Raw genomic sequence first — 18,710 nt, 5'->3', positions numbered from 1 at the left:
AAAAAAAAAAAAAAAAAAGCTAACGCCAGAATAAAATGAAACCCTACCTTGCTCACTTCGAATATAATGATAATTATCTACAACCACACGATCTGATATAATCTATTTTAAAATTTGTTGTTTCATAAAAGAAACTAAACAATAGATTTTCTGAATGGGAAACTTACTTAATTGGATTTTATATGATATTTATTTGATTGTTTTACCGAAAATAATTGTAAAAAATAGATATAGTCTCATTAGAGTATGTCTATTGTGAGACGGTCTCACGAATATTTATCTGTGAGACGGGTCAACCCTACCGATATTCACAATAAAAAGTAATACTCTTAGCAAAAAAAATAATACTTTTTCATGGATGACTCAAATAAGAGATTTGTCTCACAAAATACGATTCGTGAGACCGTCCTACACAAGCTTTTGTCGTCTCCTCAATTTTGAATGTGTTATTTAGCTAGGATTCATTCATTCATCTCCTATACATGGTTGAATTCATGATATCATAAATATAACACTATAATATAAAATCCAAGAATACACAATTGATTGGGATATACGATATTCATTAAATTTTTATAAAACTCATGTAACCAAATTGAAATCGCAACATTAATTAGATGTAGTATGAGGAGACGTAATACTCTTATGACATCGTCTCATCAACCAACTCTCACCACTCAGAAAACGAAGTAAAAAAAATTATTGAAATTTTATATTTTTAATTTTCTATGGTATAATAATAGGGAAAGGAAATGAAAGAAATTAATGGCACCAGCTTTGCCACCTCTTTCACAGCAAATTAATGCAACCCATGTTCAACCTTCTGTAATATTAATGGGTTTTAATATAGAAATCGGTACTCCAATTTTTGCTCAAAAAGAAAGGAAATAAATATATATGCAGCAGCTAGGTGGTCCATGTCTACACCCCAAATACATAAAATTCCATATTTTTTTTCTATACAACATGATTGGTGATTATATATATGACCACGTTGGTGGTTGATTATACCTCATGGAATTAAATAATTGTTTTTTTATTTTATTATAAGTTGGTTCGAAGTGAATTATTTAAAAGAATTTCACTATTTTAAATTGATATTCATGAAAAAAAATAGAAAAATGCACGGCGAATCGACTCATTTTGACATCGATTTTCATCACTTAATTTTCAAGGATTCTCTAGGACATATACCTATGAAATTTACAAAAAACTCCAATAAGACTGTCTAACGAATTATTTTTGTGATATATATATATAACTCGACAACGTTCATGAAAAAATATTTTTTTAAAAAAATATAAATCAGATCAATAAATCTTACGAACATACTCTATAAAATTTCAATCCCTGAAAGTTGTTCTAAATGCCCCTTATTGATATAAACTTGTATGTCCTTGTAAGGGATATCATATCGAGTTAGATCCGGCAAAATCCTGTCGGATTAAATGATAAATATAATATTTTTACATTTGATGTAAATCCAAGTGTGTTAAAGTTAAAATTTAGATAGTGTTTTAGTATCTCATTTATTATTCATAAAAACTTTTGTAATACAGTCTTACGGGTCAATTTTGCGAGACGGATATTTTATTTGAGTTATTTATTAAAAAATATTAATTTTTATTGAAAATATGAACATATTTGGCTGTCCCACGAATAAAAATCTGCGAGATCGTCTCACAAAATATCTGTTTTGTATTATTATTATTATTTTTTTTTGACCCTACGATAGTCCCAAAAATGGAGGAGTCCGAGACGGCAGTCCGCAGCATGTCTTAATTCTCGATCACAATAGAAACATTTACCCCTTAAGATTTATATAACCAATTGGTTTAAAAAAGTAGTTTGCTAAGTTGACCTCTTGAAGTAGTATTTATTTGATCAAAGTCGATATAATTTAATGATTGAATATGATACATAAATATTTTTTATAATTTATAAACATAAATAAAGCTGAGGTTGAAAAATAAACAACGTTTGCTATGAGTTAACAATTAATTCGTATCTATTATTGTTTAACTCAAATTGTCATAAAAATCAATGGTATTTTCTTATAAACTTCGTTTTAAATTTTCAATTTTTCAACAAATGTATTACATCGTATATTTCCCAATATATTATTTTTAAAATTTAAACTTGTTTTTATCTTCTATACTTTATTCTTATACTATGTTTTTAAAAATCAACCAAATATCAGATTTCAATATATTTATAAAAAAAAATCTACCTAACCATGTTTTTCTAGGCTTTTCTTAAACATAATATTTATTTAATTTTTTAAAACCTTTAAAATATATGATCCAAATATCAATTGTATATGTGTGCTAAAATCCAATTACAACATTAAGTTTCTTCAACTCGTAGCTTGTATATATTTATTTCACGCACTTGATTTATCGTACGTTAAAAAAGAGACATTTTTTTAGGTACAAACAAAGGAAAGGAATCAACAGATTATTAATTGCAAATCACACCCTGGCAGTGGTTGGGTGAGTTACTTCAGTCAGGGGCTCTTCCCTTCCCTTCTCCCGCACTTCATCTTTTGTCCTCTCTTTTCCAGCTCAAACCAAGACTTGCTTCACTGCAGCTTGACTTTGATCTGTGGATTCCCACTTGTGGTGTGCATACTTGGTTACAATGTGGTTACCAATGCTGCTGCATTCTCAAGATTTGAGCCATGTAAAAATTCTTTCTTTATCACGCTATGTTCAGTAGCTTCAGCGTCGAGATTGGAAGAAAAAGCTCTGATTTTTTTAGTCTTAAACTCACCGTTCCTAGTTAACCCCTTATTAAAATCAAGAAATTAGCCGAGAAATTTCAGGGCTTCTCGGAATGCTGCTGCTTCGAGGTAATCTTTGCAGACCCTTTACCTTATGCTCTCTCTCGTTTATGTGTGGTCTCTGTACTTTTTATTCTATTTGGAGTAGATGAAGTGGGAAAATTTGAGTTTAATTGTAGATCTGAGTGTGCTGAGTTAAACCAGTTGCAGAAAATATGTGTGGTCATTTATGAACTGCATTTGTTGCCATTGAAGACAATCTGAAATTGGTTTTTTGAAAATTTTGTATGCCAATTTTTCACAGTGTTTGAAGCTTAGGAATCTTTGTTATACGGTTGAAACAATCAACTTTTTTGGGGGTTCTTTTTTTCACCTTCTCAACTGCTTAAAGGCATATTTTTGCTCTGGGATTCGCATGTTGTATAGGATTCCTTTTCATGCTTCCCCCCACCCCCTCTTTTAAGTACTAATTGGGAAGATAATTTCTCAATAGATTCCACCTGAAGAACGAAAATGAACCCTTCTCTGTGTTTTGTTTCATCAGATGATGAGCCTTGAACCTATGAGATGGTTGGTAGCTAGGGATAGAAAAAGAAGTTTTGTGTAGAGTCGGAGCTGAACATTTTCCTGTGCAGTATTTAATCTAAATAGTTACAACTAATGAGGCTAAGATAGCTTTTCTTATTTAAATTACTTGCTAAGAATTTGTGTCATTTTGAGTATGCCCCCTTCTCTCTCTTTTGATAGGAAAGGACTTTGTTGGATAGTTTTGATTGGAACTTTTAAATTCCTTCTTCATCCAAAATGTACTTAATGATTAAGTTTGCTTTAGTATGTTTCTCTACCATAAACTTTTAATCCCCTCTCTTGTAAAATATTAAATTAGATTTCTCTGCTTAGCTACCAGGGTTTGGGAAAAGGCGGCATTATTTTGCCTTTTCCACTCCAAAATGCCTTTTTACTTTTAATTTTGTTTTCTTTGCATCTGTTCCATAATTTTCTGAAAGAAAGATGACTAGGGTAATCTATAGCTTGATTATCAATTTCCTAGTGCCTTTTTTTTTGCTATATCCAAATTCAATTTATGTATAAGCTGACTTGGTTAGTGGATCCTTTCACTACAAATGTGTTTTAATTTGACCTGATTTTATGGTTCTGTATTCATGAACCGGCAGTATACATGTCATGGTATGGTGAAATTCTTGCCTTGTTAAAAGAACTTGTTTTCTTCTTCCCTTGTAATCTGCTGTTACCTAGAGTCTTAGTTTTTTTTGTTCAATGATTTCAAATGAAGATTGTTTTAATCGTATTTTTTTTCTCTCTCTAATGAGAAACTAATGCCAATTTATTATATCTCTTTCTCGCCTTCAGAAAAGCCACATCTTATCCTCCTGAAACTCTGCACGGCCCGTGTATTGCTTTCTTTGCTTTTCATAACTATCCAGTTTCTGCCTCTGGCTCTTGGTGACTTGAAAGCGGATGGACAAGCCCTCTTGGCATTTGCCACTGCCATACCACACGGCAGGAAGCTCAACTGGAATCTTACTTCTCCAGTGTGCACGTCTTGGACTGGAATAAATTGTGCTAAAGATGGTAAAACCGTGATCAGTGTTCGCCTTCCTGGTATTGGTCTTACTGGTCCAATTCCCAGCAACACTCTTGGAAAGCTGGAATCTTTAGGGGTTCTCAGCCTTCGTTCAAATCTCCTCAGTGGAAATTTGCCTTCGGACATTCTTTCTCTCCCTTCTCTTCGCTATCTCTTCCTCCAAAATAACAGATTTTCGGGTGAAATCCCTACATTGCTTCCCCCTCGACTAAATGTGTTGGACCTTTCATTTAATTCATTTACGGGAAGCATTCCCATAACCATTCAGAATTTGACTGAACTTACAGCATTGAACCTTCAGAACAACTCTCTTTCTGGACCTTGTCCCGATCTGGGCCTACTACCTCTGAAACGTTTTAACCTAAGCTACAACCATCTCACTGGCACCATTCCATCTTCTTTACAGAAGTTTCCAAATTCATCATTCATCGGAAACTCTTTATGCGGCCCACCTTTAAGTCCTTGTTTTCCCGTTCTTCCACCGTCTCCTTCCCCAAGTCCTTTTCTACCACCCACCGGAGGCCCTCAAAAGCAAAGCTCCAAGAAAAAACTTGCTTTAGGAGCTATAATCGCCATTGCAGCGGGAGGTGCTGTACTTCTATTTCTTCTTGCTCTAGTTTTATTTTTTTGCTGCTATAAGAAAAAGAAGAATGAGGGTGGTGCTGTGCCAAAAGTTAAATCTACTAGTGCTGGGAGGGGTGACAAGCCAAGAGAAGAGTTTGGAAGTGGGGTGCAAGAACCCGAGAAAAACAAGTTGGTTTTCTTTGAAGGTTGTTCATACAACTTTGATCTCGAGGATTTGTTGAGGGCTTCGGCAGAAGTGCTTGGAAAGGGTAGTTTTGGAACGGCATACAAGGCAGTTTTGGAGGAGTCGACTACTGTGGTTGTGAAAAGGTTAAAAGAGGTCATTGTTGGGAAGAAGGATTTTGAACAGCAAATGGAAATAAGCGGCAGAGTTGGACAACATCCAAATATTGTGCCTTTACGTGCATATTATTACTCCAAAGACGAAAAGCTTCTGGTCTATGATTACTTTCCAAATGGCAGTTTGGCGACTCTTTTGCACGGTACTGACTCACTCTATAGAAGTTTTTGGAACGATAAAATTTACTTGAGTTGTCAATTCTGGACAAATTGTACTCGCTGAATGAAGCAAATATTGAATATTTAACAGTCTTCCAAGATCGAATGAATACCTAGATAAACCTCATGATGCTGTAAATCCATGATATGTTTTTATGTTGATCGCTTTTTTCCCAGCATCTGATAGTCTTTCTATCAAAAAACAAGCTTCCACTGATGGAAACTTTTTCTATTAATTTTTATGCTACTTGTTTGACATTTATTTCTCACTTTCAACTTAGCAGGAAACAAGACCGCCGGACGAACTTCACTAGACTGGGATTCAAGAGTCAAGATATCTCTTGGGGCAGCAAGAGGCATCGCTCATTTGCATTCAATAGGAGGAACAAAATTTGCTCATGGAAACATAAAGTCCTCTAACGTCCTCCTAAATCAAGATCTGGATGGATGCGTCTCAGATTTCGGCTTAGCCCCTCTAATGAACTATCCCCCCACATCATCTCGTCTTGCAGGATACCGTGCTCCAGAGGTAATCGAGACGCGGAAGCACTCTCACAAATCTGACGTTTATAGTTTCGGGGTCATATTACTAGAGATGCTTACCGGTAAACAACCGGTTCAATCCCCAAGCCGTGAAGACACTGTTGATCTCCCAAGATGGGTACAATCTGTTGTTCGGGAGGAATGGACAGCTGAGGTTTTTGATGTTGAGCTAATGAGATTTCAAAACATTGAAGAAGAGATGGTGCAAATGTTGCAACTCGCCATGGCCTGTGTTTCAAAGGTGCCCGAAATGCGACCTAATATGGATGAAGTAGTTAGAATGATTGAAGAGGTTCGACTCTCTGACTCAGAGAATCGGCCTTCTTCCGAAGAGAATAACTCCAGGACTTGAATATGCAGACGCTGTAATTTTTAGAAATGAATGCTCACTCATTCTAAATTCTGAATTTTCTTATCTGTTTGTGTTGTGAAAATTCATCTGATTCTAAAACGCCATTTGATATTTACATGTAGAGTATTTATTCTGGTTTGTCTTGTTTGTTTATCGACACCATTGTAATATCGATTCAGAAGCTTTCTTAACAATTCAGTGGTTATGACATCTCCTTCACCTTAACCGTGCTTATTCTAATCCTCTTATTCTAATCCTCTCATCAATATTTTTTGAATTCTGATCACCGATTCTGTGGGCCTCTTATTATCTGAATGGCATGTTCAGAACTAAAGATTGTTTCACACAATTTAAGGGCTGCCCCAGGTTATTGTCTGCAACAATTGTACGGTCCTCCCGAGTTTGCGAGTCCATGAAACATATCCCATCGAATCATATGACATCAGACTCACATTGCCCCCCGAGATTTTAACGTGTTGAGACCCGTTTTCTTGTCATGGCGGCAGGCCAAGTTTCAAACAATGGCCCAAAACCGCTGCAGAGGAACCTCAGCCGCCGTGTCTCCTTCAACGAGGCCACCCTGGCAAGATCCCAAGAGCACCCAAAACCACCCTCGGAACCTGAGTTCATAGACACAGAAGCTCAGGTCACCAGTCGCCCCCGATGCAGCGCGTGCTGCAACTCGTGCTGTGCTTGGACCTCGCTAATCCTTGCAGTGCTGCTGCTCCTGGCTATACTCGTAGGAGGCGTATATTTCGCCTTCCTCCAATCCAACCTACCCGAAGTCCGCCTACATCGCCTCGATGTCTATTATGTCGGGGTCAACAACACGGACACGGACACTTTTCTGACCTCAGATTTCGAAGTACGTCTAAATTTTACAAACGACAACTCGAAGATCAAGCTATCTTACAGCCAAATGACCGCCTCTTTGTCAGCCGAAGGAGTCGACCTCGGGACGGTGAAAATCCCCGCGACAATTCAAGAACCAAGCTCATCGACAGACATGAAGGCGAGGACGTGGATGAGGAAAACGTCCACGGAAGAGACGGTGGCAGAGGATTTGCGGGATAATTCATTGAAACACTTGATGGTTATTGATGTAGTGCTCAAGGGACACATTGATTTCTTGGTGAATGGGAACAAGATGAATGGTTTCCCATTTAAGGTTTCTTGCAGGAGCATTGATCAGTCGGAGATTGACAATGGACATGCTCCTAAATGCGCTGTCCAAATGACTCCTCTATAAGGTAAAACATGCATGCTGCTCCTTACTATTTTCAATCATTTCTTTGGAAAACCAAATTTAAATTCTTTTTACATTTAGGATAGGGCCTGAATTCTTGTTCTTTTTTTGGGTCCAAAATGTTATCTTTTGAACTTTACGGTCTAGACTTAAAAAGGATTGGGTTTGGTGATTTGAAATTTTAGGATTAATGAAATTGGATTTACATGTCCAAATAAGTTTTTGGGGATCCAATTCCTTTATAGGTGATTTATTTTGTCTTTAATTTTGGGATTCATGATGCACATATTATAATATTTCATGATCAAATATTGCAGATACTTAATATAAATTATAGAGAAAAGGATATCACCATCATGCCATCGAAGATATTTTACATGTATTTTTCAATGGGTCGCTATATATATACGATTGTATGCGTGTTTTGTACAATAATATGTTCCAAGCTTGGTTTATTTGGAATATGCTCAAGGAAAATTTCGGATTTATCTCGTAAACTTGTCTCAAAATCAACCAAAATATATGTATAAAAAGTCCAACACGAAATGTGATTTTTTTTAATGAACAATTCATTAAAGTTTGGCAAAAAAGTATCATTATACAAGTACTTTGGACATCTTCGGTGTACACTGGTTTGTCATAACAGTTCAAACTTCATTTTCATATGTGATATAAAGTGAGAAAATTTCACGATGATGAATTTGCATCCGAAAAAGAGTATAATCACAATGATATATTGAGTTGATTTAAATAATGATTTAATATCTTAAAATTAAAATTTAATATTATTTTTTATTATCCATCTTCTCTCCGCTTATATATAACAATAATTTAATATCTTAAACTAAAAATAAAATAACAAAAACTAAAATACGTGTATATTTAAATTAATAAATAAATAAGAAAGTCAGATTTAGTACTGCGAATTTTAAAAACTCTTGACTTGGTACTCAATTGCACATGTCTGATCGACCGACAATTAACAATTAATAATTCTAAATGTCTTTTTTCTATTAAAAAAAACTTTTTTTTTATTTTTATAAACTTTCAACACCTCCCGTGTGGATTCTTACACTACAATTTAAGTAACGTAAAACTTCTTTAAACATTATATTAGTTTTTATAATTGTTTGACTCGTGAGATATGATGGTAAATAAAATATAATATGAATAATAAAAACTATGTACAAAATAACTATTTTTCAAAGTTTATAATAATAAAAAAACTATGTACAACAAAATAATTATAAAAATTAAAATTACAATTTTTTCGATTTTATGACATATTAATTGTTGTAGCTAATTACAATTGAAATCATTCTGACACGTACAACATTTCGGACGTTACCTTAACAATGTGTTTGGCAATCAGGATTTGAGAGGATTTCATGGGATTTCGAATTGGATTTGAAAATTCAAGTATTTGAAATTCTATTTAGTGTTTGGTTTAAAATTTAAAAATGATATTTACAAATCTATTTCTCGTTTGGAGAAAAAAATATTCGAATTTGGAATTTTAAAATTTTACTAAGATACCCTTAGAAATCATATAAATATAAATAACCCAAACAAGTTTACAAATTAATAATTCTTCTCTATTATTTGTGTTTATAAATTCAAAAATTAATTATTATTTATTAATCATAGTGCACATAAAATAATAATTAAAAAAATCTTCAAACAACTTCAAACTTTAATATGAAATTAATTATTAAACGTAAAAAGAGGCTTTGGTAATTACTCTAATTTTTATTATATTAATCAGTAAAAAAAACATGAAACTTATAAAATTTAAACGAAATCTTTCAACTTCTAAAAAAAGTTAAAAAGAAAAAAAATTCTAACCATGTAGAAACTTTTGGTGGAGAAAGTTGTACTGATGAGAATAATGTATTGATGAGAATGATGTGTTGGATAAAAAAATAATGGTATGTTTTTAAAATCCAAATCTTATCAATTTTGATGGGATTTGGATATATTCATTGAAATCCCATGAAATCCCATAAAATTCTAAACAAATTCAAATTCTTTTTTTAAATCATCTTATTAAACAGTCCAAATTGGATTTTGAAATCCAAATCTCATGAAATCCAGGTGGACAAACATACTGTAAATCAACCGATCCACGAATTCAAAGTTAACCTGGTCAACAAATGTTCCAGTCAACATATATTGTGTCACCTTCGGCGCTGGCTCAATTATTTTTTAAAGAATTTGGAGTGTACACCAAGTTTCTAACATTTTATTTCATTTTTAATATTTTTTTTTGAATGGGATGTAATAATAAAAAAATTATTTGATTTAGGTCAGACATTATAGCATGGCTATCAATTTTTTCGAATAAAATTTTTTCTAAAAATATATATTTTACAAATAAGTAATTAGTTTGTAATAGTAGAACATAAAAAAAGTCCTTTTTTTTTTGCTATCAAATTTTAAAAATTGTACAATTATTACTTTAATAAACTTTATTTGGACTATTCTTTGAAAAAACAAAGTTACACAAATTTATAGGGGAAAAAAACTTCAAACTAAAATTAAATAGAGTAGGTCTCTTGTGAGACGGTCTCACGAATTTTTATCTGTCAGACGGGTCGACCCTACCGATTATTCACAATAAAAAGTAATACTCTTAGCATAAAAAGTAATATTTTTTCATGGATGACCCAAATAAAAGATCTGTCTCACAAAATACGACCCGTGAGACCGTCACACACAAGTTTTTGCCAATTAAATAATGTTATATAGCTTACTGTTTTCAATATATTGTTTGTCTTAATAAATATAAAGAGATTTTGAAAAATCATCCTCTGTAAAAAGTATATTCTAAATAGAAATTTAAATTAGAAGTATATTTTTGGTATGTTTTAATCTTCCTCCCTATTATTTATAAAAAACGAGTCATCGATTCAAATACAAGATATTTTCATTATTGTCTGAACAATTAGACATCCAACTCATTATCGCAACGACTCAATTGTAAGAGCGAAGCTATGCTGACTGAGCTATATTCCCCAGCCAAATAAAACAATAGCTAGACAATTTTCGGCTTGAGCCAAAAACTTTCATATGAGAGTAAATCATCGCACTTACTGTCCAATCGATTGGGACGGGATTATGTATTAGCAACTAGCAAGAGTAGCATAAACCTACGACTCTACTCGGCGCCGCCATGTAATTATTTGCGCGACAATATCATTTTCGCTCCACTCTCGTTACCATTCCTTTCTTTTCATAATCACAATCTTAGGATTCCATAATTGATAAACAATTACTTGTTCACCACACATTATCATAAATTAAAATGGAGCCATGTATTCTAATTTATGGAGACCATATATTAAAATTATGGTTGATTTTAAAATTAAAAATTAAAATATATATATAAAAATTGATAAATNTGAACCGAATTAATTGATATAACCGATTTTTTTTAATTTGAAAATCGAATTTACGAAATAACCAAACTGAATTTTCAAATTTGTTCGATTTAACCGAAATCTTACTCATCCCTAATAATGATATAACAATTCCATTGTTTTTGGGTCTTAAAAGTATAAAATACATTTAGGCCGTTGGATCTTAGTAACGGAGCCGGGATTGGCGAATATAGTTCAATCTTCTTTTCAGATCGATGTCATGTGGACTCGGGGTAGTATTAAATACAGAGACAAATCTCGCGGCTGCGCACACACAGAGACAACTGCGTGGAGAGAATGATAGGGAGGATCCTGCATCGGTTCTTTCTACTCCTCCACACACACTCTGTTTGTCTCGTCTTTGCCTAGTTTCCCGCCAAAACAAAGGAAAAGGCGGGTTTTTATTACAGCTGCTGCTGCTTGAATCACACCCCACTTTTCCCTCTCTTTCTTGAAACCTGTGCGACCAGACAGTCACGGCTCCTTCTTTCTATGTTGTGTTCTATATGTTACACGTACATGTAGCTAGATAGATGCAGTATTGGTGCATGCCTACAAAGAACTGAGTTGGTTGTCTCATTTGCTTTAATGTTCTCTCTGTTTCTGTTCCAAGCTTTGAAGACTATTTGCTTCTTTTTGTGAACTACTCTGAGCTTCTTTCGACACTTCAGTCACCACCCCTTCTTCACTCCGAGTACTACTACTGCGAATTTTTTACTCAGACATTTGGTCTGAAGATTAACGAGAAAAGAAATCCATCATCGCTTTGGTTCTTTCTTGATTTGGCTTTTGATTTTGAGCTTCAACTGTTTGTAGTAGAGCGGTTCCACTGCTTTTAGGGGTTTGTTTTTATATTTATGCTTTAGTCTATTTGGTTCCGAAACCAATGGAAGTGCAGAGAAGATTTAAGTTTACGGAACACGTCGTCTCTAGTTCCAAGCTCGTAAATCACCGGATATCCGCCGCCGACGCAAAGCGAACATGGAAAGTAGTTAGAATTGTTCTTACAGACGAAGACGCTACGGACTCCTCCGGTGATGAATCCGAATCCGCTGCGGGACTCTGCTTGCGGAGAGTTAAAAGGCACGTCAAAGAGATCAGCTTCCGCACACCGTCCATGCAACATCAACCTGGAAAAGATCAAGATCGTTGCAACAAGAAGAGGCGGTGGAGGCCGACTAGAAAGGACGTCACCAGCCGGAAGAAGTTCCGCGGCGTGCGCCAGCGGCCGTGGGGGAGATGGGCGGCCGAGATCCGGGACCCGACTCTCGGAAAACGGGTCTGGCTTGGAACCTACGACACCCCGGAAGAAGCTGCTACCGTTTACGACAGCGCAGCCGTTAAACTGAAAGGCCCCGCCGCTGTAACCAACTTCCCTGTGACCTCCCCCGCCACAGACTCCTCAACTGAGAGTGAGGCAATTTCTTCCGAAAACGACGCCAATCTGTCTCCGACGTCAGTTCTCCAGTTCGAGGATTTGCCGGCTTTCGATGGCCTATGCTACGGCGTCGAGGACTTGGGGTTCGACTTCGATTTGCCGTTAGGCCTCCCGGGTATAAGGATGTCGAGGGATCACCAGACCGACGAATTCTGCGAGTTTGACTTCGATGACTTCATCAACGACATCAGCTGATCTTGACGTGGCGCTGTATGATTGGCCAGAAATGCTGTTATATTAAAAAATACGCGGATCCGTCACTTGTATTGTTAATCGTATAAGATACCGCAAAATTTTGCGAAGAGATTTTGTGTTTTATATTTCCAAGCTATTGGATAATTTAATCTAATGTATAAATGCAAAAGCATGAGTAATAAAGATGAAAGAAAGATTGTATTTTGTATTGCAATTTTATTTCGTATGAAATGAAAATTTTCTGATGATTTATAATTAGACCGATATTTCATATTCGAGATCAAATTATATCAGTTATCTTTTGTCACAGTTGATTAATTTATTTTATTATTAATAACTCAATAGTTGTGTCACTGGCCAATTATCAATTCATAATGAGAAGATGTACGAGGTTATTTCCTATGGATTTATATTGATTGAATACAAACCATTTGATTTGATTTTAATGATAATGATGCTGAGTAATTTGTGACTTTTTGATTATTTTTCAAATGGATATATGTAAGTATGAGAGTCTGCCGGGTTATTTGGCTCTATAATTTCACAAAAAATTACATGAGATCGTCTTATGTGTTAATTTTGTGAGACGAATCAGATTCATAAAAAATTATTTATTTTAATCTAAAAAATATTAGATTTTATTTCAAATATGGATTTGGTCAGCTAAAATTTTTAGTTTCGAATGATGGCCATTTTTGCTATATTTTTTAAATAAAATTCTCATTTGACAAAATTAAGCAACAACACACGAACCCTAGCTAGCTAATACGGGAAAACAACATATGGTATATATTTTTAAATATAATAATACTCTAAATTGTATTGATAGTTTTTTCAAATATATAAACTTGTTTTCAATTTTTTTGGATAAATAAACTTTACCCTTTTTTTAAAAAAAATCAAGACTTTAGTTCTCAATAAATGTATGAATCTCTCAGTAAACCTTATAGACGTTTCTTTAATCCAAATGCGTTAAATGAAATTTAATATTAACAAAAAAATGGATCAAGAATATTATTTTAATTATTTTTTGCTTCCAGAATATTAATTATTATTTTTTTGAGACCGGAAATTGCTTGGAAAGAAAAGGGATAAGAACAAGACTGGGATGGGTCCAACGGTTGGTGACCAAATATGACCAAACTCACCACGTGGCCATTAACGTGCCGCCGCCTTCCACTATTCGCACGTAATTATTTTTCGAAGAACATATATAATTCAAATTTCATGTTTTGTATTAATAATACTCTTTTCAGTATATTTTACCTGCATAAATATATTTTGAACACGTCTCTTGTTCTGATAAAATTTATATATATTTATATACTTGAGAGGAGTCTTTTCACTCCATATTTATAATATTTGATCATGAGTCGAATGGTTTGAAGCAAGTTTTTACTATTCTGAACAAGTCAGTTTTTCTGATATTTAATCTAATTAAAATTCTACAACATATATACAAAATAATTATAAAGATTAAAATTACAATTTTCTTGATTTTATGATGTATTAATTGTGGTAGCTAATTACGAGTGAAGTTATTCTGACACGTACAACATTTCGCACCGTTGCCTCAAATTAACCGATCCACGAATTCAAAGTTAACATGGTCAACAAATTTTCAAAGAATTTGGAGTGCACACCAAGTTTCTTACATTTTATTTCATTTTAAAATTTTTTTTTGAATGGTATGCAATAAATTTTTTTTATTTAATTCAGGCCAGACATTATAGCACGTCTAACAATTTTTTTCGAATACAATTTGTTCTGAAAATATATATATTTTACAAATAAGTTCTTGGTTTTTGATCGTAGAACATCAAAAAGTCTTTTTTTTTTTTCCTATCAAATTTTAACACTTGTACACTTATTATTTAATAACTTTTTTTCAGAATTTTGTTTTTTCCAAATTTTCTTGGGGGCCTATGATTATCCAAAATATTGCCTACATCGTTTGATTCTCTGAGGTGAAGAATGTTATAGACTACTTATGAGGCCCCTTTTTGAAGATGATTATTATGGTTTCTGCATGAAAATATCACATGGAATCTTCTAAGATTCTTCTACCATCGTTACTTTTAAGTTTTGATTTGCACTTTTGCTTGGAATATCATGCATTCTGGTCTGGAGAAGAGATCGCATTCATATAAGGTTAGTTGAACTCAATTGTACATTCGTATATGGCGTCATAAATTTGTGTAAAAGGATAATTGGAAGATGAACGTTAACTTTTTCCTTTTTCCGAATTTATTAATTTGGGGTCTATGATGATCAAAACTATTGCTTACATTGTCTGATTTTTTGAGGTGAAGAATGTTAAACTACTTCTCAGGCCCGTTTTAAAGATGATATATGAATAAATAATGATGCATGAAAATCTCTCCTGGAATCTTATAAGGTTCTTGTGCTATCACCACTTTTAAGTTATATAATTTGCAATTTTTACTTGGATATCATACTGATTATACATTTTGGTCTGAAGTAGAGATCATGTTCGTATGTGGTGTCATACTCTTAGTTAAGAAAAGAAGATATTTTGGAAGAGGGAGGTGTGTTCGACTCTAATGTACAGTCATATATGGATTAACCTTTATGCCGTGTTGTGTTTCTTGTTTCCTGTGATTTTGATTCAACCTTGAGGGTAGCGCACGCGTGGCTGCGCTTAGGCAACAGGCTGAGCCATGTGCACCCCCAAGCGTAACACTTTAAACAGGCGTGCCTAAGGTGCCACTGCCGAGGCGGGGTGCTGCTGGGAGGCGAACGCCTGTGCGCTGGAGTACTGCTATATATCAGATTTTTTTGCCTACATAAAACTACATATATAAAATAAATGAAGCCCAACAAATTTTAAAGCCCAATAAGGAAAGCCCATCTCTATTTAATGTTTGAGAAAACCCACTACATAGTACATACATATGTTTCATCTGATTCAATCTGCGACCCGCGTCTACGAGTAGCAAATTGGAGAGTGCAACTGCAGCGGCTTACGTTCCAAATTCCAATCAAGGTAATAGCTCGTTTTCTAAATCTCTGATTATTCTAGACCCATTAACATACTGTGCTTCATCATTTCATCAAAAATGATAACACCAGCCACCACTTTCAACTTACATTTCTTACCGGATGATTTGATTTGAATTCATAACATAGTTATATCATCATAAATGGGCAAAAGACCAGTTCAGCGTCTTGTGCCATTGAACATGCTGCAAAATATGAATTATGAACCTGCTGATTCCTGAAATTACTTGCATTATGTGCATGCTTCTTCTGTATTTTTCAGTAGCGACTTATTGGATTGAAATCACAGTTGTTTGTGTCAAAGTATGATTTATAATTTCTGTCAAATGCGTTTTATTTCGATAAAGCCTGTGTCTTACGTCTGAGCCCCAAGGCACCCTATCGCTTTTGTGCTTCTTGCATCCCAAATAACTATGACTCCTATGATTATTTTGATGTGTTCTGTGAAGCTCTGGATCCAAAATTATTTTTGGGCAGTTTAATTCAACATTTATTTATGCTTTTATTCCACCTTTATGCAACATATCAGGATACAAATTTTCATCTAGAACAAGGTCATCAACACCACGACTGCAGCTGATAAAGAAGCGAAAACTGGAGTTGAGCTAAATCTGTATCCATGAGATTCGTATAAACTGACTCCAGTGAAACCTAGCGGGGTGTTGCAGCCATTGTTGATGGTTTCGTTGAGATCTTTGATGGTAGCTTTGTTTGCAAAGTAGAAGTCCTTTTTGACATGTTCAAGGCATAGAAGCACATCCCTGGTGTGGGCCGCACACCCTCCTGCGCAGAAAGATTGGCCGTCACTTTTGGTTACGTTCAGCCATCCTGACATGTTTAGCGTATATTTTTGTTGGCAGCTGTTAGATACCTGCAAATTATATATGCTCAGATGGTATGATTTTATGAAATTGATACACAAATGCTCGGTGTGAATATTGCCCTCGTAGGAAAATGTTGTGCGAAAGCTGGAGAAATCTCTGTCCCATTTCTTACATTCTGTAAGCAATAGTAAGCACTCCTCCAAGCTTGGATTGGACTTAAATTCACATTGTTTGTGGGATCCGTCGTGTCTGCAACAAATATTGCCTTGTAAATCATCAGGAAGCTAAATAACCGATGTCGAAATATGCATGTATTTATTACAGGATTGTAGAATTTCAAGTCAGTTTGAGCTATTGCGCGAATGATATATGATCGTCCATTGAGATTTAAGTCGAAATAATTCGCTTTGTTTCAAAAAAACGTCTTGAAAACTCATAACGAATTATTCGAAATTCATGCATTTGAAAATCACTGGAATGAGTAGGTTTTTGAATATGGGTTAACAATTGAAATCAAAATCATGTACCAAATCCTTTCTATTTTTTGATGAACAAATCTTCTTTTAACTTATTTACGGCGTGTATCATGTATATAACAACATATCCAATGATTCAAAAATTGATTGAATTAATACGTGAAGCATACAAAATCGGATGTAGTCTTCAATCAGACACTGCATCCTTGAAGCAATCAATATTGCATGTGTGCGTGTGTTTGATATATCGATCATTGTACAATATTCGAATGTAACCATGTTGCATGTGTACACGGAATAAAGAAGAGGAAATTACTCTCCGCTTTGGCTAAGCTGTGGGAGACGAAGAAAATGGCAAGGATTATGCCTCCAGCTAGATTTTGCCATCTTTTGTCCATCTTTTTCCCTCTCCTGTTCTGTCTAAGAATATCGTTTTATGTCTTTTACATCTTTATTTATATACGTACCTGAATGGTACGTTTGCAGATTTAAAGAATAAATATAATCTACAATATCTAGGAATTTATTCGGGCATTGTTGATTATATGAAACAAGAACTATGTGGAACTGGAGCATATACTGTTGAACAAACGGCTAGATGAAATCAATGGCATCAACAGCACCTTCAATTTATTCAATTTCAAATAAAATTTGAAACTAGGCCAATTATCAATTGTACAGCGAAATGATTCCTAAATTATTTTTTTATGTTATATATTGTCTAAAGATGACAGCGAGACGATTTCATGACAAATATGACCAAATCCGAAACGGGCTAAACCCTTGATCCTGCTATTTTTTTTTTTAAAAAAAATACAAAATAAAAAATATTTTAAATCCGGGACTCGTCTCGCACTCGCTTGAGATCTGTTTTATCGGGTCTAACTCGCGCTGACGGAACGAGTATAATTTGAAGTTGGGTTTAGACTCACCCTATTCTATTATGATCCTTATTCTCATCCCATATTTTGTTTATTCAGGTTGTTTCGTGAATTTGCCAATTATTTCGTGAAAAACATTATTCTCGAATTAGATAAATATATAACTATATATATAAAGATTAAAATATGCTTATTTTTATTTTTATTTTTTGAGTAGGTCTCTTGTGAGACGGTCTCACGAATATTTATATGTGAGACGGGTCAACCCTACCGATATTCACAATAAAAAGTAATACTCTTAGCATAAAAAGTAATATTTTTTCATGGATGACCTAAATAAGAGATTTGTCTCACAAAATACGATATGTGAGACCGTCTCACACAAATTTTTGTCATATTTTTAAAAGAAAACTTGCAAGTCAAGGTAGCTATTAATAATTAATCACATCATTATATAATAACGAGAGGCACTTCGTGTACGTGTGCTTGGGTAACTCTACTTGCCGACCTACAAGCGAAGAAATTAATCAACGTAACATCGAGACATTTATTTCAACATTATGTTTACAATGAGACATCATATATAAATTAATTTAAAAAATATTAAACATTATGAGTATTAACATATTACTGACTAACACAAAACCAACATATATTTTTTATTCGATCCGACTCATGAAAAATTATTATTATTTATATAAAAAAATTATTTTCCACAATAAATATGATTTAAATCAACCCGTCTAATTGACATAGATATATGTACAAAAGACCCACCCACTAATAATAAAGTTGAGTAATGAGATAGATTTTAAGTTAATTATATATATTGAATCTTTAGACT

General features: G+C 34.1%; 3 protein-coding genes, 1 long non-coding RNA gene and 1 other non-coding gene across 5 annotated transcripts; all 5 read left to right on the top strand.

Moving 5' to 3' along the window:
* Positions 1-2,463: 2,463 nt before the first annotated feature.
* LOC140973016 (probable inactive receptor kinase At5g58300) lies at positions 2,464-6,505 on the top strand. The gene is made up of 3 exons (XM_073435533.1): positions 2,464-2,851; positions 4,154-5,455; positions 5,756-6,505. Exons 1-3 carry the CDS (start codon positions 2,836-2,838, stop codon positions 6,364-6,366), a joined length of 1,929 nt encoding a protein of 642 aa, XP_073291634.1. The 5' UTR covers positions 2,464-2,835; the 3' UTR covers positions 6,367-6,505.
* A 298-nt stretch (positions 6,506-6,803) lies between these two features.
* Positions 6,804-8,146, top strand: LOC140972072 (uncharacterized). The gene is made up of 2 exons (XM_073434541.1): positions 6,804-7,616; positions 7,930-8,146. The coding sequence occupies exon 1, from the start codon at positions 6,863-6,865 to the stop codon at positions 7,613-7,615; it is 753 nt and encodes a 250-aa protein (XP_073290642.1). The 5' UTR covers positions 6,804-6,862; the 3' UTR covers position 7,616; positions 7,930-8,146.
* A 3,116-nt stretch (positions 8,147-11,262) lies between these two features.
* On the top strand, positions 11,263-12,870 carry LOC140973017 (pathogenesis-related genes transcriptional activator PTI6-like). Its single transcript, XM_073435534.1, has one exon. It carries the CDS (start codon positions 11,918-11,920, stop codon positions 12,662-12,664), a length of 747 nt encoding a protein of 248 aa, XP_073291635.1. The 5' UTR covers positions 11,263-11,917; the 3' UTR covers positions 12,665-12,870.
* Positions 12,871-14,544: 1,674 nt separating this feature from the next.
* On the top strand, positions 14,545-16,975 carry LOC140972071 (uncharacterized). The gene is made up of 3 exons (XR_012174431.1): positions 14,545-14,815; positions 15,214-15,671; positions 16,215-16,975. It is a non-coding gene; the product is annotated as an uncharacterized lncRNA (long non-coding RNA).
* On the top strand, positions 14,582-14,665 carry LOC140974673 (small nucleolar RNA SNORD34). The gene has a single exon (XR_012174831.1). It is a non-coding gene; the product is annotated as a small nucleolar RNA SNORD34 (small nucleolar RNA).
* Positions 16,976-18,710: the final 1,735 nt, after the last annotated feature.

Source organism: Primulina huaijiensis, chromosome 3 (genome assembly GCF_012295235.1).
Source record: "Primulina huaijiensis isolate GDHJ02 chromosome 3, ASM1229523v2, whole genome shotgun sequence".
Taxonomy (NCBI): Eukaryota; Viridiplantae; Streptophyta; class Magnoliopsida; order Lamiales; family Gesneriaceae; genus Primulina; species Primulina huaijiensis.
Note: the sequence above shows the minus strand (reverse complement) of the source record. Positions and strands in the feature narration are given on the sequence as shown.

Excerpts from the sequence above, each read along its gene's own strand:
- LOC140973017 (XM_073435534.1), top strand. The coding sequence starts at position 11,918 with ATGGAAGTGCAGAGAAGATTTAAGTTTACGGAACACGTCGTCTCTAGT.
- LOC140973016 (XM_073435533.1), top strand. Across the intron at positions 5,456-5,755 it reads TTTGGCGACTCTTTTGCACG|GAAACAAGACCGCCGGACGA; the intron begins GTACTGACTCAC and ends TCAACTTAGCAG.
- LOC140972072 (XM_073434541.1), top strand. The coding sequence starts at position 6,863 with ATGGCGGCAGGCCAAGTTTCAAACAATGGCCCAAAACCGCTGCAGAGG.